The sequence below is a fragment of the Sebastes umbrosus genome, chromosome 2, assembly GCF_015220745.1.
Source record: "Sebastes umbrosus isolate fSebUmb1 chromosome 2, fSebUmb1.pri, whole genome shotgun sequence".
In the NCBI taxonomy this organism is placed as follows: Eukaryota; Metazoa; Chordata; class Actinopteri; order Perciformes; family Sebastidae; genus Sebastes; species Sebastes umbrosus.
The window spans coordinates 10,248,638-10,270,685 of NC_051270.1; the positions used below are offsets into that span (position 1 = coordinate 10,248,638).

General features: G+C 41.5%; 1 protein-coding gene across 5 annotated transcripts in view; it reads right to left on the reverse strand.

The window, feature by feature from the left end:
• Positions 1–20,508, reverse strand: part of LOC119476974 (transcription initiation factor TFIID subunit 4-like) — a 96,410-nt gene extending 75,902 nt beyond the window's left edge. For 2 of the 5 annotated variants that reach the window (XM_037750733.1, XM_037750741.1), the window contains exons 1-7: positions 18,713–20,508; positions 15,937–16,097; positions 5,804–5,956; positions 4,775–4,915; positions 3,866–3,988; positions 3,154–3,243; positions 2,042–2,251 (exon numbers count right to left, since the gene is read on the reverse strand). In XM_037750733.1, the coding sequence (XP_037606661.1) occupies positions 2,042–2,251; positions 3,154–3,243; positions 3,866–3,988; positions 4,775–4,915; positions 5,804–5,956; positions 15,937–16,097; positions 18,713–20,123 (2,289 nt within the window). In that variant the 5' untranslated portion in view covers positions 20,124–20,508. The remainder of the gene's footprint in view (positions 1–2,041; positions 2,252–3,153; positions 3,244–3,865; positions 3,989–4,774; positions 4,916–5,803; positions 5,957–15,936; positions 16,098–18,712) is intronic. The other 3 variants (XM_037750711.1, XM_037750724.1, XM_037750719.1) reach the window with 3 other exon arrangements.
• Between the last annotated feature and the right edge of the window lie 1,540 nt (positions 20,509–22,048).

Sequence of the window (22,048 nt, forward strand, 5' to 3'; positions counted from 1 at the left end):
TTTTACGTCATCATTCAAATATTTCTAATGGCAAACATTTTTGTTGTAGAAAAAAATGTATGTTGATGTGTTGCTTTTAGCTCATTCTCAGTGGGCAGGGGATAGCGCCGTTTATTTCCCTCTGCCACAGTGCCTCGCTGACACTAAGATCAAGCTTATGAGTCAACAAAGTTTTACATCTCCAATTCATCATCATTGGAGCTTCAACCAAGACAGCAGATAGGTTTCCAGGTATTACTTGACATATTGTTATTATTATATCATTATGATATATTGAATTAGAAAAGCTCAACAACTGAAGCACATTTTTATAAAATAATAATGAAAATAAATAATAAAAAATGGTTATAACTAGTGTGTGGGCATTATAATGATATTATCTTTTTATCAGACTTGATAGCAAGTCAGAAATGGTGTTGTCCTAAAGAAAAAAAACAAAACGTATTTATATATCACCTCGCATAAATGAAGTGTAGCATTCAAAAGGAAAGAAAAAGAGCTTGGTTTGTGACCTTGCTCACACATTTCTAATCAGCTGTCAAAGTCTTGGCAAAACAATAACAAACAATAATCACAAGGTGCCTTTGAGTCAAGCGCTCGAGCACCATCTGCTCTGATCAGCACCCAGTAGTACAGTTTGGTCACACTGAACATCTCCAAGGTGTGAATACAGGAATGAGTCCTAAAACCCGGGAATTAGTTGGCATTTTAGGACTTACGTGTCCCCTCATCTCATCAATGTTTTGTTTTTTTTAATGGGGGTTTTCAGGCATCTAGCCTCAAATAAGGTCTGTGGTTAACACAAGCTGAAGAGATTTTAACGTTTTGTTCTACGACATAAAATAAATCAATACTTACTAACCCCATTTGTGAATTTTTAAACTTTCATATGTCTTAAAAAAAGGCTGTTGCTAACAGGTGGCAAAAAGAGACTACAAAACACCATCACACCAACTCGTCCGCCTTCACAGCCTCGTTGTGTTTATACTCGCGTTCATGTGACCGTGGTGTAGTTCGTTTATAGCCTAACGTTAGCTTTTTACTTCTGGCGATTACACTTTAAATATCATAGTAGTGGTGTTCATTTGTGAAGAATATCTTGCTGAACAAAATGTGTAAGTATCATAAACGTGTGTTTGCCACAGAGCTTATTTTCTGCAATAATCCAAAACCTAATGGAATAATCCCATTGGCTTTTTGTCAAGGGAACCAGGGCGATGTTAACTTCCTGGTTGGCCTACATAAATACGTCATCCCTGGAGCACTCTACTGTATATGGAAGTTTATGAACAAGTTTGCATGATACTGAATCAAATAAACTGAAACATTGGACGGAAATTCATAATTAAGCAGACGAAAAAAACACTGTAAATGTTGGAGAACAGGACCTATTGAAAAGGGAGAAAGTCAACCTTTTCACAGTGAGTTACCATTAAAGAAAAATACATATTTTCTGAAGACAGAAAATGTTTCTGTGCGGAGTTTGCATGTTCTTCCTGTGTCTGCATGGAGATCTGTCCAGGTTGTACTTGATCTTGTTTAGATAACTGTGCACATCTTGAAGTTAAGCCCACGTACTACTCTCCTAAAACTTTTTGTTCTGTAAACTCAGTGTGATTCCTCAGTGAGTCTGTGAGCTGGGTGTGACTCTAACTCACTGATGGCACTGTGACACTCTCCAGCCTGATAATTCAGCCTTGTATAAGACCCATCAAAACACCGCCGCCACCACCACCCCCCGCAGGTCTACATCCATCACATTCAAGCCCTTCTCTATTGAATGTAGGAATATTGAGGGTAAATATTTGTCACATCTATTACTTGACCTCTTTAGCTCTTACCCTCTCCATACTAACACACATTTCACCTACACGTTTCTCTACACATTTTAATTACTGCTCTTGTACTGGACTAGAATGTATTTTATTGGCTGTATTTCGCTAACTCTTAAGATCACTGTAGGTCAATTTAAATATAAACTGTAAATGTAAACAATGTGTCTGCACTGGAGTCTGTTCCATCTGGTCCGCGCCGTACATACCATTGCAGCTGCATGTCCGTGCGTCCCGGCGGGCAGCGCACTGGCACCCGTAGTGACGCTGACGCTGTTAGGGTGGTGTATGCGGACAGCTGGCCCAGCCGTGATGGCGGGAGGGGGGCCGCCGGGTACTGGTTTGACTCCCTGCTGCGGGGGCGGGGTCAGGGACTGCTGACTACTCAGCAAAGACAGCCTCAGGGCCGGGAGGCTCTTCTGTTGACGGGCAGAGAGAGAGGCCAGAGTTGAGAGCAAAACAGACATGCATGAGAAACTTCCATACACAGCTGGAAAAACAAATATTGCTGTGGTCACTGGCTAATTTAGCATAATCGTTACCACAAAAAACATGGTTACAGGCTAAAGAAACACCTGCTGAGAAGTCAGTGATTCATGTGGTTATATACTGTACATTGTAAAAAAAAAACATTTACTTCTACAGTTGAACTGTTTAATTTGATTTCATGATAATGAACCATGTCATACATGAAACATGGCCATCAGCCATTTCTGATAACCCACTGTCACTGACGACCTGATGCTGCTCCATACAGACTATTTCAGGCAGATTTTTGACGTAAGCGACCTAACGTTGCATGACAACATGTGTTTGTGGCCGGGTTAGGCGGGCGGCCGCCTTGATGTGACGCTCATCACGGTTGGCTGGAGAAACCTGCTGGCTACTGGCAGGGACGGCTGCGGGGACCACTGTCACACACAGTCAGAAGTCAGGCCAGAGGGGCGTATGTGTGTGTGTGTATCATTCTACTGTCAGGCCTGGCCATCGCTGGCCTTGGTGCCAGGGAAAGGACTACTGTAGGGGGTCAGTTTAGGAAAATACATGGGAGCACCAGCTTAAGGAGCCACGCTAGGGGATGATTTAGGGGCAATTGAGGAAACAACTCTATTTTACAGGACAATTTAGGGCTAAAGGGTCAAGTCAACTGTCAATGTAGGGCCCCGGTAAAGAGGACTACTTTATGAGACAGGTGTAGATGGCAAGCTTAGGGTTAATTGTTAAGGAGCCAATTTAAAGTCCAGTTTTGGGAGGAATCAGTCAGTGAAGGAGGCAGTTTTAAAAGTTGATGGAGCAAGTTTAGAGAGTAGTTTAACCCCACCTTGAGAAAGGGCACCAGGTAAGGCTGCGGAGACGACTTGAGCTCAGTCTGCAGCCGGCTGGTGAACTCCTCCGGTTCGATCTTGGCATCCTGTTAGGTGAAGAGCATAAAGTATAAACACCACAAGAGAAGAGCCCGGTAACAGTAAGCGAAAGCACACCACAGTGACTTGAACACAACAAGATGACATCCCATCACCGGGGCTGATGATCAACCATTCAACTCCCATCCTGGCACCTCAGGGTGCAGCTCATGAATGTGTAACTGTGTATATAAGATGGAAATTCAAGATAGGGCAAGGAGGGCTTGGAATGAGTTTCATGCTGCCATCTACAGGTTTAAAATATTCAATACAACAATTCATCAAAGAGTAAACTTTCACTTCGTCCTACATATATTCGAAACTGCAAAAATAGTTACACTTCAAAAAGAAATGATTGAAGAAACAGTCAATCAGATGTGTAGGAAAGTTGGTCTTATAAGTCTGGCTATAGAAAAGAAGCTCCTGACAGGAAAGTGGAAGTTGAAATTTAACACCATAAAGTTAAGACTTTCAAAAAGGTTGACTCTTAAAAAATACTCTTCTTCTTTGTAGAAAAATGCTGAAAAATGTGAGTGAACATGATCTGTCCAAAAGCTTTTGTTACTACACAAGCACAATACCTCCATGATGTCCATGAGTAGTGTTTGTTTATTGTTTTTTGAGGCTCACCAGCAGGTCCTGAACCAGAGACTTGACATTCTTGGAGGTCTCAGGGGACGGAGAGTTGTGAGACGCCAGCTTGATGAGTGTAGCCAGGAAATTCTTACACTTCTTGACGTTCTCTTGCATTTCCTGTAGAAGATAATAAAACAATTATTTACTTTCTGTGCGAAAACAAACTGTCAGCTCGAGCTACAAATAGCTCAGAGACTTTAGCATCAAAGATCTTATTTCTAAAATGCTAATCAACATTTACAGAAATGTTCTTCCTTTGTTATTCGTCGATGATTAGTGCCAATGTGGGATCAGAATTTGATGTTAAAAGAAAGGTGTCGGGTCAAATCCTGAGCAGAGAGGAAGAGACCTGCTGCTTTTCTTTTATTAATACTTAGCAGAGATTATACCGAATGAAATTACTTGGACTGATAAAGAAGCTGACAAGCATCAGTCACAAATCAGAGCATAGTGCACGCTGTAGCCAAATGAGACATGGCACCTGTCCACCCAAATTGCCGGTGGCATCAAACTGTAGCCCCTATGAGGGCCTGAATATATGGAGATGTGAGAGTCTGTATCTCAGTGTGGATTATGTGGATGTATATGAACCCGCATCTATGGCCATGTGTCCCTGAATGTGTACGTTGTTCATGTTGTGTCTGTGCCTTTATGTCTTTGTCTGTATGTCCTTGGGTTGGTATGCACTTGTGTGAATGTATGAGTGCAAACGTGTGTGGGCATGTGTTAGACTCTCGGTGCACGGCCAGCTGTGTGAGGCGGCGAGGCTGTGGGTCCGGGGCTGAGCTTGTGACACAGCCAGCCTGCTGGCAGCTGTGACAGTGCCTGCGCCCTTGAGGGTGGAGTGTGGGCGGTGGCGGTGGTGGTGGTGGTTGTGGGGGCAGGGCGGCAGAGAGAACAGACCTGGGACACGGGGTTCGCGGTGATGCCCGTCTGCGGAGGCTGCGCTGGCTGGGAGGCAGCCTGGGCCGGGGCCTGCGGGGCCATAACCACGGGGGTCTGCTGCGGAGCCGTCACCGCCACGGCCGGCGCCACGGGGCCCTTCTGGAAGAGCAAGGAAGAGACAGGGAGATAAACAGGACGTGACGCCTCGCTCGCAGCAAGGCCACAGAGAACAGGAGGCGGGCGCCACAGCGCTCCTGTCACATCTGGTGTCCTGACTTCGGTGGACATCGCTTAACAGACAAGGAGGCGGATGGGGAGGTGGTGAGGAGCTAGAGGCTGGGAAAGACGGGAGGCCATCAAAGCTTCTCTTAACAGTCACCTACCTGATGAGAGAAGTCTCCTATCAAGATCTGTTACTGGTTACCTATTGTCTACTTTCTCATAATGACACGTGAGGGGATGACTAGAAAATATCTCACATCCAAAACACAAATTTTGCTCAACAGATGAGATGCCGTCAGCAGTCTCTCACTCTAAAGCCCCTCATCACCTCTTTCCAATCTCTCAGGGCCTGTTCACACTTGGCAAGAAAATACATCTCATGTGATGCAATCGGAAGTGGACAGCTCTAAATACAGGTGTGAATGCACCCAAAATGCATAGAGGACACATTAGGGTCTGATCACTCAAGAGCCCAATTCCCATTTTTCTCTGCAAATAAATAACTTTGCTTCCAAGATTATGTTTTATGTTCATTATTGTATCTTTTAAAAGCCAAATGATTTCATCCCACAGTAAAAACCAGTGAAAAAGGCTCAGGACAATCAAAAACCTCAACAATAATGAATTATGATTGCGTGTTATAGGGGTAAGATGTTTTAGATTATATTTTAGATTCTCCACCCTGGTTCACAACCTGCTGTGTAACCTCTAGACTACCACTAAGCCACGACAATAGTTCTTGGCATCACTCGTCAAGGCTGCTAAAGAAAGAAAAAATAAGGCAGAAAAGACTGAAAAATAGGCGAGTAAGGAGGGTTATCTCACTGGGCGGAGTGCGGGACAGGAGGAGGAGGAAGAAGAAGAGGAAGAAGAGGAGGAGGTCTGGAGGGCAGGGCTGGAAGGAGTGGGAGAGGGAGACGGTACCATCTTGGCCGGGGTCAAAGGACACTGTCTGGTGGTCTGAGAGGTCACAGGAGACTGCAGGGAAGAAAGAGAGCAACACAGAGAGGCAGAGGGATGAATAAGGAAACAGAGAGCATAAAGATATCAAAGAAAGTGGGCCAGAAAGGGGAAACGGGAGATGAATGAATACAAGGCACCTCAAAAGACACAAAAGAAAGAAAGAAACAGTGAAGGTGAGGGTGAAGAGGAAGTGAATGGAGGGCAGAGAAAAGACCGGGGCAGCATGAGAGAGAGGGGAAAAGAGCAGCAGCGTGCCTTGCAGACAGATGAGAGGTCAGGAAACAATAAAGAAGGTTGGAGCATGTTGGTGGTGTTGAAGAGCGAAACAGAGCATGTTCGGGTTGCAGTGGGTCGTGGTGTCACACTGCTGGGGTCTCATGTGTGTCCACAGAACCAACAACACCAATGACATTTACCTAAACAGAACCTGGTGTAGGGATGGTTTTACTTTTTATGGGGAAAACTCTGTCACTTGCTTTCCTGATGTAAATGTAAAAAGCAAGGAACTGAAGTGGAAAAATCGATGGAAATGATTTGACTTTTGACACAATCTGACCAGCAGGTTAAAGTCTATGAGAAATGTGTTGGTTTTTCTGGCAGAAGAAAACAGCAGCAGATGTCTGATTGGCTGTGTATACACACAACCGCTTATTCGTTGCTAAATGCTGCAGCTAACTCAGCGAAATAGTTGGCAGATGAACGATGATTTTAGCATCATTAAGCATGAAAGCGTGATTTTATATTTATTCTCTAATTTATTATATTTATATTCTCCAACTTTGAAAGAGATGTTAATTCACTGACTCCTGAGGACTTTGGCAACAAATTCATGATAACTGTAGGTAATGACAAAGTCTTACGCTGTCTTCATTACAGTGCCTATATTCAAGTCATTTAAGGCCTCAGCATTTACAAGCTTTTAATTTGAAATACAGACATGAGATGATTAGTTTGTAGAGGTTGGTGTTTCTTGGAACACAATATTTGTCCAGTGAGAAATTAGCTCATCCAACTAGCATTTGTTTTAATGAAACCTTCAGACACCATACTAATTGGTATGACTAATGCAACTATTAAAAATTTTTGCATAAGAAGCCATTTACAAAGACCCAATTCCATCTCGAAATATGCCTGTGTATCTATTCCAGACACCGTCTAGGATGAGAGAGCTGACTTGGATGTTACAGCAAAGGAAAGTATGGTAAGATAGGGCCTGTTAATTACAGTAAATTAACAGTATCAACTCTATAATTGTAGCAAAATATTAAACACTATAACCAAAATGATAAACTCCCCAAATCAACCTTTTACTGACTGTCAAATTTGCATTATTGCAACTACATTAATCAATCAGATCTGGCCACCAATGCAACACTGGTACGCTCAAGTGATGTTTTACTTTTTCTCCGAGAGAATCTTCTACACTACTGACGCACAAGTAAAGAAATAAATACATAACAGACTTAACCACATGTTTGAAATCCCCTGTGATCAGGAGCTGATTACTACGGTACATTGTGAAACCGTGAAATTCAAAAAATCTGTTTTGATGACGCTGCTTCAAGAACAGTTGCACACTGCACATACTTAACATTCAGTACAAAAGGATCATGCAGGACGGATATATACAAGAGAGATTTTTGGACAAATTCTTTTTTTTTTATTGTTTTGATGGCACTTTACTCCAACACAGTGGATTTGAAAACTTAACTGGGAGGTTTAAGTGCTAACGTTCAGCTTTAATTTGAGGATGTTTACGTACATCGAGCCCCTTTTATACACATTCCTTCAGTTATAGAGGACCAAATGTAATCAGACAATAGGTTGCAGAAATATTTCTTGGGTAGATGTGTTGCATGCATTATTAATTCATGCACAAAATAGGCAGCAGGATGTCTGGTGTTGATTCAGGGTGTGACTTTTGTATTTGGAGTCTGACATTGTCTGCTATCTTTTGCAACCTGAGTACCAAAATGTGCATTATTAGGTTGAGAAATCTGAATAAATCAGACCCATAGTGTATATATACAAAGTACAGTATATTATGCAGTATGTGGAATGGACACACAGTAGGTTGCAAATGTGTGGAATAAGGTCAGAGCATAGTATGGAAATACTGCAGGTTCTCTGTACGATAAACAACATGGACTTGGAAACAAAGAAGAATATAGTATTTTTTTAAAAAGATTTATATAAGTGGATGCTGAAATTTGTGGGGCTGCCCCCTCTTAGTCAATTAGTCAACTAATCAGTCGTTTTGGTCTTAGTCGACTAAGATTTATTTAGTTGATTTTATGTTTTTTTTTCATGCTGAATGACTTATTTCCTACAAAATTATGAGCACATCTCTGATAAACACATGATTTAAAGTGGTGCTTTTGTGTGATTCTTTGTGGAGAAACTCAGTTTTCCAGATCTATCGATGAAATCAACTAATTGATTAGTCGACAAAATTGTACGAGTGTTAGACGAGTGTTAAAGAATTTCTTTGGTCGAGGATGGCCCTAGAAAATTTGTCATAACTCAGGTCTGTTTATTAGCATATTAAAAGGCACAAGAGCAAACGGGATGGCTTGTGCCAACTGCCACAAAACCATGGTGATGCCCGGTGGCTCATCACACACACATAGAGACACACACACACACACACACATCCTGGCTGCTGTCCTGTCTGTGGGCCAAGACAACCCAAGAGGGCCTCTGCCCTGACCTCTGGCACACAGCCTTCCATTCACAGGCGGGCCAAATCATTCAAACACACACACACTTCCCCAGCACAGACCCACAGACAGCAGAGAGAACATGCACACAAATACACACACATTCAAGCACATGATAAACTGCACTTGTCTTGCACACAAATGAAAACAAACTGATACACAACCGTGCCAAGGACAGGGGGAAGGAGGCGTAGAGGAGAAGAAGTAGGATAAGAAAGAGGAGGGGAGGGAGGTTCGCCTCAACTAAAAGTTTTGTACGATCCAAAAGAATGTTGTAGTGAGGAGTTGGGGGAAGTGTGTGTATGAGGGATGAGGGGATGGGGGTGACGGTAAGAGCCACGGGGTGCATCCCACCGCTAGCTATGCCTCTCTCTCTCTCTCCCTCTCTCACACAGACAGACACACACAAACACACTGAAGAACCAAAGCCTTGTTAGCTTTTTAAAATAATCAGGCAGTTGGATGATGAATGATTTAACAGGTATGGAAGGAAGGAAGCTCAGGATGCCTTCCGTTTCTCCCCTTAGGGTCATGGGAAGAGTGACAGGCCGACAGAGGGGTTGAGCTCTGGGAATAAACACCATTCCCTTTCATTTCCCTGCTACTGCTTTTCCTGTCGAGACGGCAACGCCGCGGCCCGCTAATTTGTCATCAGCGTGACTGTGAGAGGCGATGACAATCTGCGACTCTCTTTTGTGAGGGGGTTCATATCAGGATGGATCCAGGTATGAGTGCAGAGGCAGGAGGAGGGGGGCGTTGTTGTGTAACTGATGCGGACTTCTGTCTGTGAAGCCAGCAGGCTACTGTGGAGACTGGGGGGATGAGTAACCATGGGCTGTACTGAACATTTACATGGGATGTTTCAGCATGAAGTTCTTTATACTACTAAAGTATGAGGGGGGAATTTTCCATTAATAAGGAAAACTTAATCTCAGTTTTGAAAGGTGTTACATGGCCTCTGACAGCTCAGTCTGTAGTGTAGCAACACTGCCTGAGAACGTGAGAAAACTACCCAGAGTGTAATATTGCTATTGTATGATGGGTACACCAAACACCAGTATGGCATACCTGCACTAATCCAGTACACAGTGCTATATATTATGAACGTGTTTGGTACGGTAGGCTGAATTTCCTGGACATGTATTGTCTGATCTGATACAAGGCCATATCTCTTTTTCCTTTTTGCATTCAGAGATCCTGTTGACAATACTCACAATAGTAGTATAAAATAGAATGAACACATGTCTTACTGTAACCCTGAGTGCAAAATGTTAGAGGAGTGAAAGCAGCAGTAGAAACAAAGAGGAAAGTTCAGCCGAATATTTAAAAAAAAGACAATGAAATGCTGCCCTCTAGTGTCAGTCCTTTGTCCTCACAGTTAGTGATATGATGAAGAGGCGCCAAAGATCTTCAGAGGGCCTCTTCACTGCAGCCTTGAGAGTCCAGATCACAGAGTGTGTTGGAAGAAATTAGCGCTTAACTTTGGAGATAAAATTGAGCACTTGACCTTGAGATGAAAAAGCAGTGATTACTGTATTTTGCTATCCGTAACCCAAACAGATGACTGAAACCAAGAGTTACTTAAAAGCCACTTGTATTCAATTACTTATTATTAGAAAACGTGTGAATCATCTTTTTTATGCCTGAGCTGAGTTTCAATAAATTGTCAAACTTGTCCTCAGTTGCCTGCAAACTAAATGTTGTATTTAAAGTACAAGATATGTGGTGTTTTCAACACTGCGTGCAGGACAGATTAGATGATCACAGGACACTATTTGAAAGTCTATAGAGGACAGGTTACCTGATTTTACAGCAGCCAATAGCGCCAACAAATGCCAGCAGCATTTCCTCTAAGTTCACTGTTGACATCTAAACACTTAACCAAGGTCAAAGTTGAGTCTCAAAACATTTTGAGTTGGGATTCGAGGGCGTATTGTGCACTATTTCTCTAACTGACAACTTCACCTGACCAATTTTCAGTAGCTTTACAAGGAGTCATCTTCCAACAAAAGCCATTGCCAGTGCAAAACTTCCCAGCGTCACTCCCTATTGCGAAAAGAATATAACTAAATGTGATTAATTAATTAGTCAAATGAATTAAATGAATCGATAAAGTGGGAAGGAAAATTTATCAAGCAGAAATGCCAAAGATTTACTGGTTCCAGCTCCGCAAATTTGAATATTTTCTGGTTTTCTTCATCTTCTGTGAGAGTGAACTAAATATCTGCGTGAATAATGACTCAGTATTTGGCTTTTGGGTCGAACAATACTAGCAGCTTGGGCTTTGGAAAATTACAATGGGCATTGTCTTTTTCTGGCATTTTGTGGACCAAGAAAGTAAGAAATAAGTAGAACAATTGATAATGATAATAATCATTTGTTGCAGGCTGACATTATCTCAACTGTCGGATGGATGGATGGATGTTTACGTTCTAAAAACGTATTCCTACTATAACATGCCAATTTGAACAAATGAACCCCTCTGATATGTTAGTGTTGTATGTTCTGAGGTGAATGAGAAAGACAAGACAATAAATATTTATCTGTGCCATTTCAGCTTTCCTACGTGATTTACAGAGAGACTGTGAGAGACAAACTATCTAGCAATCTCATGATTAAAGCCAATTAAGTTCCAAAGGTGTGGACCCACCCAGCAGCACAAGCTCAGGTTTCTACATGACTGATGTATCCACAGGTGATAATAAGCAAATTCCAATTAATGATTCAGTGGCTCGTTAAATTTTGATGAGGGGACCCCATGGAGTCATTAAGCAGCCTTGAGACATTAATTCACCTATTAATCTCAGTTTAATCTATACGTAAAATAATCAAGAATATTAATTCATAGTAATAATTACACGATTAAACATATTAATCACATCCCAATTAGGTGGCGTAGAACTAAGCTGTTCGCTTAATGAGGTGCTGCCCAGCTAATATCAACTGTACGAACCTGCACATAATTAGATCAAAGTTTCTCCAATTTAATCAGTCGAAATCGTTTTGGAAAAAGGTCACCAGTTGTGGCATTAACACTGACACATTCTGCAGAGCTCAGAAGACTGAAACATGCAGGAAATATTCCTGTACAATGTCACAATTTCAGTCATACAAGGAGGTCTGAGGTTGATGCCCTTTGCATTGTGTAAAATAGAAATGAAAAGAACCAGTAACTGGTGCTTCACATAATATAACTAAAATTTAACATGGAATTAAATATTATCATATCATATCATGTCTTTTATTTATTTTTATTCTGCTTCACTAGTCCCAGTATATAATACCATCTCCTGCATTAAACTCATCCTAACAATGTGAAGCGAAGGGCAGCCGTTCTGTACTGCTAACGTCAGGTCTGGGGTCAGTGCCTTCGTCAAGGGCAATGACGATTGCACTTTAAGTGTACGTTTTTATTTTGGGTACCTGCAAAGCTTTACAGGTGGAGTGGATACAAATGTCTGTATGATTTGAATCATTTTGTTAAAATATTGTTTTTTAAAATTGGTTTAAAATGACATATCTACATATCTAAAACTGTTTGGTATATGTAACATACTGTATATGGCTTCGAAATCGCACACTAACATACTGCATACTACATACTCAATATGCATGTATCGCATACTGCCCACTAAGTTAACGATTAAGTATGCCGTTACCAGCAGACTGTTCACTCTAAAGTAAACTCAAGCAATACGTCTTCTCTGCATCACGACCGTATCCATCACGACCGTATCCATCACGACGCTACTGGTCCGAGCTACCGTTGAATGAAAATTGTTTATCACAAATGTAAATCAACATTACCTCTCACACTCAATTTAATATTTTACAGTATTATTTGAAGGCAAATTAAAATTATTAAATATTAAGTCTTAAATATGTTTTCTAAAGTACATTATATATGTGAGCTTTCGCGCTTTCACTCGCCAACGTTAATGATTATTTTTATCCAACAGTTAATTATCTTGACCGTCTGTCTCGCAGTCAGTCATTGCACAGTCTGAAGAGATGCAGTGCATTTTGGAGCGGTTCAGTATGTACAGTAAGCTCATGTCACATACTCAGAAATTTTTGCTTATCTGGTATACATCCAGGCATCTCTCACATATACAAAGTCAACATACTATGCACTTGGAACGCACTACATACTCTTTATTTACGTCATACTCAGTATAATAATATTAACTGTATGAATAGTACGTTAGTATGCAATTTCGAACACAGCCTATGTATCTTACCCATATTTGCCAAAGCCAGGCCACTGTTTTCTTTGCAATAAAACAGTTGCTATACAATAAAATAATATCACCATCATTTGTGTTTCTGAGACAGAAATCTCTGATGAATTGCAATATTGTTTTATTCAAATAAAATGGTTTTCTTTTTCCTCTGTTATCTATCTGTTTATTAGACTGCTGTTATTTCAGCACCAGGAGCTGTCCACAGTCCTACAGTATCTGTGTGATCAAACTTTTCTCTGTTGTCCTGGATATTAACTCTTCTTCGTTTTCATGTCCCACAGCCCATTTCATATATTATTATCATGTCCAGTGAAAACCATGTATCTCCAAAATGACAGTTTTCTCTGAGTTAAGAAAAACTTCCCTGTTTTCAGCTTTCTGACAATGCATTTGTTATTTTTTTTAATATGCTATGTAATATATAGGGATATCGTGATAAAGTTATTGGCCCAGATTGTGATATTGAGTATTGAGCAAGCTGAGGAGGATAAAACACACTAGAGTACAGAAAAGAAAGGATCAGCATATCCGATTCTTTAAAATATGCCCGGATCTGACCCATTACGGATCCTTAGGATCTGCTCAGGACATCTCTAGTAATATAGGATATAAGAAGGATACTCTCCACAGCCGATAAAGAAACATTTAATCCTTCAGTTTATCTAAAAAAATATATAAATCATCACATCTTGAGACATGTGGTTTTCACAAGCAGCGACAATATGCTCCCCCTGAGGCTACATTATTTAGCACCATAAAGTCATATTTCGCTGTTGATGATACACAGATCTATGAAAACCCCTGACCTGAAATGACCCGACCTAATTGACACTGGAAAGTGCTAGCTACTGTGCTGCCTAAATAAATCAGAAACAAAAATGTATTTGACTCCATATATAGGAGCAAACACTGGAGAACAGGGATACTAAGATTCCTCTTAAAAGAAAATACTTTCAGGGTTTTCTGTTGGCTAAACAAGGAAATGTGGCATGTGTATTACTGGCTCAAATCCACAGAATCTGTACTCTTTTTTTGATGAATTGTTTTGGCTACATAAAGGATGATTTATTTCTGATCCTTTGATTGTTCTGGTTACACCAGAATAAGCGGTCTTTACACGTCTGGTCTGTTTGACAGATGTGCTTGAGTTGCTAGAGTTTGCGCTGCATGGAATTCACTTATGAATATTCTGTGTACACTGTATAAAATGTCTCTATTTATGCAGTGTTGATATGAAATTATTATCAAATATTGCTTTTGATGTGCTTATCCCAGTAAAGATAGTAACTGATGGTTACATATAGCCATTTTTACTGTTTATATTAAACATGCACTTAAAGCTGAAGTCTGTAAGTTTGTGCAAATATTTTTTTTAAAGTTATTTTTATAAAACGGTCACTGTATCCTGACAGTAGTGCATGAGACTTCACAGCGCTGAAGGAAAACAACCAATCAGAGCTGAGCAGTCTCTACAGCAGCTGTCAATCACTGCTTGTAAAACTCACGATCACCGATCAAATGGTCAAACTGGGCAGCGCTGAACTAATATGAAACTGTTACTAATCTGTTACTGTAATGCCTATTTCTCTCCTCAAATGTTTTCAGAAAAATCTTGTAGTGTACTGTTTAGCTGTAAAATGAGAAAGCTTTTCTCCGGCCGGTGGGCGGTGCTTGGTTTTGGCGAATATTTTCATGTTGGCCGAGTCACAAACTAACAGTTTGATCGGAGTTTGTGAGCAGTGATTGACAGCTGCTGTAGAGTCTGCTCTGCTCTGATTGGTTGTTTTTGTTCGGTAGAAACTTGCAAATGCCATTAGGAGCCCTAAGAGGAGGCATTTCACAGATTATCTGTCTCATGCCAGCCCAGTCGCCAGGAAAAATGGGTGGCATGGGACGTTTCTGAAAACCGGGGATACGTTGAATCTTGACGTTTTTGCATTCAGTCAGAGCAAGTGATGTAGTTTAAACAGCGAAAAGAGACCCACCAGGCAGGCGGGAGGGGAGATGGATTGGCCCGAAAAACACAAGGCTTTCAACCAGGAGACCGCTGTTTGTGTCCCGTGCGTCACGTTACAATCAGCCGTTTGTTCATGTCCCCTGTTCACAATGTTCAGTGTCATTTTCACTCGACAAACGTAGTAGTTTTAAGCCCAACCGTGTTGTTCTTTCCTAAACCTAACTATAGTAGTTTTGTTGTGTTGTTACATACAAACCATGATCTGTTTTCTAACCTTAACTAAGTAGTTTTTTTGCCTTACCAATCGTTTCACTACGTTAACCACGTGGCATTGTGCGTTTCTGCAAGGGTGATACAACATTTTTTTCTGACGACTGGGTTCCTCGTGCACTACTGTCAGGATACAGTGACAGTTTTATAAAAATACATTTTTATCATATTTGCTCAAAGTTACCGAGTGCAGCTTTAACAGTGATGGACAAGTACGGTACAAAAATAATTGCTAATTTTGGTTGTTCCCCCGAGGCCAAGTAGTGACACCAGCCTCATTCACAAATGTTGCAGTTTTGCAACGTCTCTACCAACAGGCTGTGAAGGAATTACTGTTGATCCAGATGGCAGCCCTTGTCTACTACTACTACTACTACTACTACTTACTCTCTCCTTACTGTCAATTTTATTAGTCTCTGATTTTATGAACTTCTCTTATTTGTTAAAAAAAAAAAAAAAAAAAAAAAAGAGTAAGAAGAAATTAAGATAACCCTACAACACTGATGTGTTCTTAAATCACCAAGTTAAGATTTTAAATCTCTCAATAAGGTTTCATGAGCAAAGCCGTTGTGTGTGACGTACATGTGGACTGTGGACAGCATATCATCTGTTCCGTGGTTGGAAAACAGGTCATGTGTATTTAACAGCACAGCTCCTCGACCTGTCCCTAACACTTCTCCTCTTCTCGTTCTCGTCTAGCTGTAAAGAAACAATATGGTGCAGTAACACTGTGTGCTGTGGTCACACTAATGGAGCTCTATAGGTGGCAGCTACCATGTGGGTTCTGTAGCAGCAGAGTCTCACCTGAGGAGTTGTCACTCTGAAGGATGCTCCTGTTGTGGGGGTGGCAGGTCGCGGAGAGATGTTGTTCTGGGCCTGAGCTTGAGCTTGAGCCTGAGCTTGAGCCAACGCCTGCTGAGGAACCATCACTAGCTGGCCCAACTCTGTGCGTACCAACACCATCCCTGGAGAATCACAGGGAACAGTCATGAGAGGAAACACTAGAACATCACAGGCACTGAATAGCACTTAAACCACCACTTGCACAGATAACCAAGTATCCTCCTGAGGGAGGTTTGCACTATAAAAGTCGAGCAGGTTAAATAGTGATTCAAAATAAATACTTTAACCAAGCAGCCGGTATAAATGTAATATTTAACCTTGCGAATTTGAGTCTCATTGCAAAATGGGAAGAGTTTTCTGAGTGGCAAAGCCACTTCAACACAACTTTAAGAATTAGAAAAGAATGAAAATAAATGTGAGCAAATGAGAACATTAAATGGCAACAAACAGAAGCTATTAATTAGATTATGTCAAGTGCTCTGGAATTGAATAGTGAATGATCTTATGCCATGGGCACTGAAAATATATTTCTGAGTGGCTGGAAGGTGTCTGTTAAAATCGTGTAACAGGACACCTGAAGTCGTCCCATTCAAATGTTTAACCACAAATCGGTGCATAAGGGATATTAAACTGCAGTTCACCATAGAAACAGTACTTTGCTTTGTGCTACATTACCTGCACGAAGATTTAAACAGAGCTAACCATGGGTTAAACTGACTACAAACAAAATGATGAGCTTCTTCTGTTGTAAGTGGCCATGGTTTAAATGTGAGTCATCCTAATATAGAAAATTACATCTGTAATTTTCATATATCAGGACAATCCATCACGTATTATTGTTTATTTTATTGCACTACAACACTGCTTAAAATGCGACTTCCTCAAATTAGCATTCCAAGAAAAGCTCTAAACCTCACTGGGTATCAGACTAATGCACAAATGAATTGAGTTGAAGCTGTGATCAGGAGTTAATTACACTGACTCTTTGCTCTTTCTAAAAGGCTCGCATTGCAGTTAGTATAATGCTTGTGAGGAAGCCCATGTCAGGTCAAGATGAAAAATGTTTTATTACATATTTGTTTATCTTTGCAGAATTTCCATAAAGCAAAAAAAAAAAAAAGACATGAGGTCAATAGAAAGGTTAATCGCATACTCTGATCATTCTCTTGGTTATCTGACTGAGCCGTTATTCCTGAAGAGAGATGACTCAGAGCAACATTCAAGACAAAACAGCCGGGGGGGCACACGAACCCTACTGACCGCTGTCTGCAGTTATTACCTGCCATTCTTACTAAATGACTACACTAACAAAATTCTATCCACAATTTTTCCTAACAACAAGACACTCCAAAATGACTTGAAATGACATCCCCAGCGTTACTTGCAGTTATCAAACAACACAAAAACTGAGGGCAACAGGTCTTATTCGCTTGTTAAGCTGCATTTTCTGGGGCAGTAGTAATGTTATTCAAAAGTAAAACCCACTGAAAAGTAAGGGCCATTGTATTATAAGCAGGGCAGTCAAAGTTAACGTGATAATAACGCGAGGAAAAACTGTCACAGACATTTTCAAAGGGGTCTCTTGACCTGACCTCAAGATATGTGAATGAAAATGGGTTCTATGGGTATCAACGAGTCTCACCTTTACAGACATGCCCTCTTTATGATAATCACATGCAGTTTGGGGCAAGTCATAGTCAAATCAGCACACTGACACACGGACAACTGTTTTTATCTTTTCGGCTTGAGTTTGCCATGTTATGATTTGCATATTTTTTATGTTAAATGCAGTACCTGTGAGGGTTTCTGTTGTCTTGAATCTTCTAATGGGATTCTGAGCACTTTGAAGGACTCTTACAGTACTGTACTACTCTATATAATAGCCACAGTATAAGTTTTACTTTCTTTATGCACTATTTGTTTATGTGTTTGCACTGACGTTAAGATATATTTCTCCACATTTTTCATACAAATGTTTGAAACGTTGGTGACAGTCATGACAGTAGCTGCCATTCACCATACTATGTTGCAGATGGAAAACCTTCAAATGCCTGAATATGGAGGTGGTGTGTTAATACATTGGTGATCACATTCCTACATGATTTCAGTGTAAAGAGCTCTGTCTTCTCCTGACAGTGAACTGACAAAATAATTAGCCTGGGGCTGTTAGGTGTGGCAGCATGGCCACATTACAGAGTTTTTGCTGCAAGTACTTTACAGCTCAATAACTGAAATGGACAGATAAATGTCATTTGACACAGTTTCACTGCAAACTTTATGTAAGTTTCATCTTATTTCTTATTGTTCATTTCATTTTAATGTTGTGTTATGATGCCGTTAAGGATGCTTGGTGTAAATTTGTATACTTTGCATGACTCAGTTGTTACATTATGGCTTGGTGAAGTGTTTGACTCCCCATGGGGCCGAAAGAAAACTCACAGTACAGCTACTATGAATAAAAGGATAAATCAATAGGAAGGTTTTAACTTAGGAGCAGGCACCATCCTATAGCACATTTGTAATATGTACATGGGATAACTTGGAAAGCCTCCCCAACGCAGTCAGACAAACACGAGACGAGAACAGGATGACACACACACATAAACCTCCTCATACTGAAGACAGTCAAACAAACACTCTTATCATACTGACAACCCAACCAATGATCCTCAGGTATGGTTACTTTAACACAGGTGTGTGTGTTAGCACCTCCTTGCTGCTCTCCTGCAAACCTTACCCTGTGGGATGGTAAACCCAGGGGGCAGCTGAATGGTGGTCTGCTGCTGAGGTGCTCTGACAATCAGCTGCTGGGGGGCTACGATCCTCTGAGGTGCTGCAGGAAGTCCAGGACGGGGATTGTGGGACTGTGCAGATGTGGCCATGGCAGGTGTTTGGGAGGGTGTTGTGGGTCTGACCATGCTAACAGTGGTAGTCACTGATGTGGTTTGAACAGTTCCACATGCACAACTTGCAGCAGCTGTAGCAGAAGAGCTCACAGGCTGGGTTACTGTTGTTGCTGTTGTTGCTGCTGCTGTAGTTGTTGTTGTTGTTGTTGTTGGTGTGACAACACAGGTGTTTATTACAGAGTTGACACAACCAGACTGGCTTGACATTACAATTTTGGACTCTGTTTTGGAAGCCCCAGTGTCTTTGCAGTGTGGTGGAGCTGAGGAGTTGATGGGTCCAATGGGAGCCCCCTGGTGCTGCTGCTGCTGCTGGACCAAAGCCGACACACTAGTCCCGTTACCGTTCTGGGCTATGCTCGCCACGATGTGACTCGGGAGTCGATGCAGAGCGATGGTGGGAGTCCCCCGGTCCAGAGGGATAGCAGACTGACCTACAGGGAGGTTAGCGTTTGATAGAGTGAAAGTAGAAGTGTTAATAACAGCACCACCAGAGGAGGATATCACCGGTCCAGTAGAAGAGGAGGAGTTTGGTGTTGTAGTTGTATCCACGGAGCTAACGGTTTCAACGGTTCCAACGGTTTCAACGGTCTCAACCGCCGCTGTGTTGCTGTTACTGTTACTGGTCCTCCGCGTCGTTACAGCGGCGCCGTTCAAACTCTTTATCCGAGCAGAGGCGCTCCTCCGCGGCGTCGGTAACCGCTTTCTCGGAGGGGTTACTTCCACAGACGTCGGGCTAACCTTAGACTTACTGGTGGTGGTGGTTGTGGTGGTGGTGATGCTGGCTAGTGGTGTTGTAGACGCCAAAGTTGACACACCAGTCAGTGTTGTGATGGATGCTCCATGTGATAGCGACCCGCTGCTGCTGCTAGTGGCCGAAGAAGAGGTGGTGTTGGCGGGCTCTGCAAGAGAAGAAGAAGGGGTACAACCCAGAGACGTGACAGTTGTATCCAGGTTGGAGTTGGTGTCCTGGCGCATCTCGGGTTTATACCGCCGTCCTTGGTGTTGTTGTTGTTCTAGTGTTGTGGTGGTGACTGCTGGAGCTGCTGGAGCTGCTGGTAGCGGTTTTCCTAAGTGATGGTTAGCGGGGGCCACTGAGCCAGCGCCTCCGTTTGAGTCTGTTTTACCCGCTGGGTTGCTTTGGCCAGCAAGCTGTGACTCCAACGAGCCCACCAGGTCGCTCACAGCTTTCTCATCCACCTCTGAAAAGAGCATATCTTCCAGGGGGTCGGAGGCGCCCGCCATCTCTGATCACAGATAGCTGTCTTATTTTTTTTTATTTTTTTTTTACACAGTACGCATGCGTGTTACTAGGCATTGTGGGAATGAATCTGACGTCATTAGACGAGAGGGTAGGGGGGGCATCCTAGTAGGTTTTTTTTTTTACTTTTTTTTTACTTTTCTATTGAACAAATTCAAATTTACAAACAACATGGCTAATAGGTCACCTCTGACCTGGCTTTGTTGGCTGCCCAGGAGTTCTGATATTATATGACTTGAAGAACAGGGTTGAAAATATAACTGTTACCTATTAATATACATATTACTACACGTGTAATAAGGCTTTACATTTGTACATGTATACTAGGGTTATTATTACTATACACTAAAGTTAACGCGATAACAACGCAAATTTGTTTAACGCCACTAATTTCTTTGAAGCATTAACGCAATCAAGGCAAGTCAAGTCAATTTTATTTGCATAGCCCCAAATCACAAATTTGCCTCGGGGGGCTTTATAAACTGTGCAGGATATGACACCCTCTGTCCTTTACAGTACGACCCTCTCATCGTATAAGGAAAAAACTTAACCAAAAAAAAAAAATGTATCCTTCAGAAGTTGTAACGCAATCAGTTTTAAAGCTAGAGTGAAGATACTGGTATCATTTGAAACTATAACCTATGAAGACCATTGTTACCAACCATGTCATACTAGCTTGTTGTGAAAGAGGTTAAATAACACTCTAAACTTGTGCTAAACTTTGGCGTGGAAAACTGTTGCAGCCATTTTCAAAGAGGTCCCTTGACCTCTGACCTCAAGATATTGAATGAAAATGGGTTCTATGGGTGCCCACGAGTCTCCCCTTTATGATAATCACATGCAGTTTTGGGGCAAGTCATAGTCAAGTCAGCACACTGACACACTGACAGCTGTTGTTGCCTGTTGGGCTGCAGTTTGCCATGTTATGATTTGAGCATATTTTTTATACTAAATGCAGTACCTGTGAGGGTTTCTGGACAATATTTGTCATTGTTTTGTGTCGTTAATTGATTTCCAATAATACATTATTTTAATTGATTAAAGTCATGAAAAACATGGTTCCACAACAGCTTCTTCACAGCTACAATAACATTGGTGGCAAAGGACATTAAAGAGGTATACAAATACCCTGCACCTCACCTCCATACCATTCATGGCTCTAGACTGCGACCAAAATGATCGCATATGCGACCTTTTTTTGGGAGTGTGCGAGTACAATTTTTATCTCAGATAACTCAGGACCTGTGATCTCAGGAGCTGCAGCGTCAACGGGGAATTATTCTCAAGTCAGTGAGTTAAACTTTCTGGTATTAACGTTACAGTTAGCTAAAGTTAGACTGTTTGATGTTAACGGTAACGTTACACTTAACGCTCACTAACGAGCCGGCAGCGACGTTTGCAATCACAGTGAGTGAGTTGATAACGTTACGTTAACGAGGAGTCAAAACTTCGCCACAGCTCAAATCATGTTACTGATGTTAACCACTTATTTACCTACTTACTCCTCTCTTTGTCAGCTTTGGGTAATAAGGCTGCAATGAATGAATTGTGTCCGAACATGCTGCGTCTCTCCTCATGACAGCAGCATCTCCAGCAGCTCCTCTAACTTTAGAGCGCAGCTAGCAGGGCCGGTCCGAACTTTTTGGGGGCCCTATGCAAAATCTTGTTTTTCGACCAAATGCTATTTTTTTTCACAGCAATATAAAATAGATGATAGAAAGGGAATTGTGATTATACATATTATATTTAAATAATCACAATTAATAATAAATAGTTTTTATGCAATAACAAACCACAGTTAATGGAAAAAAGTTAATTTCAGACCCTGCTCACGCGCATCACACACTGCAGGGCGCCAAAGTTTCGCTGTTCGCCAAAATGAAGCGGTCTAGCGTTGATTATTTAAAAA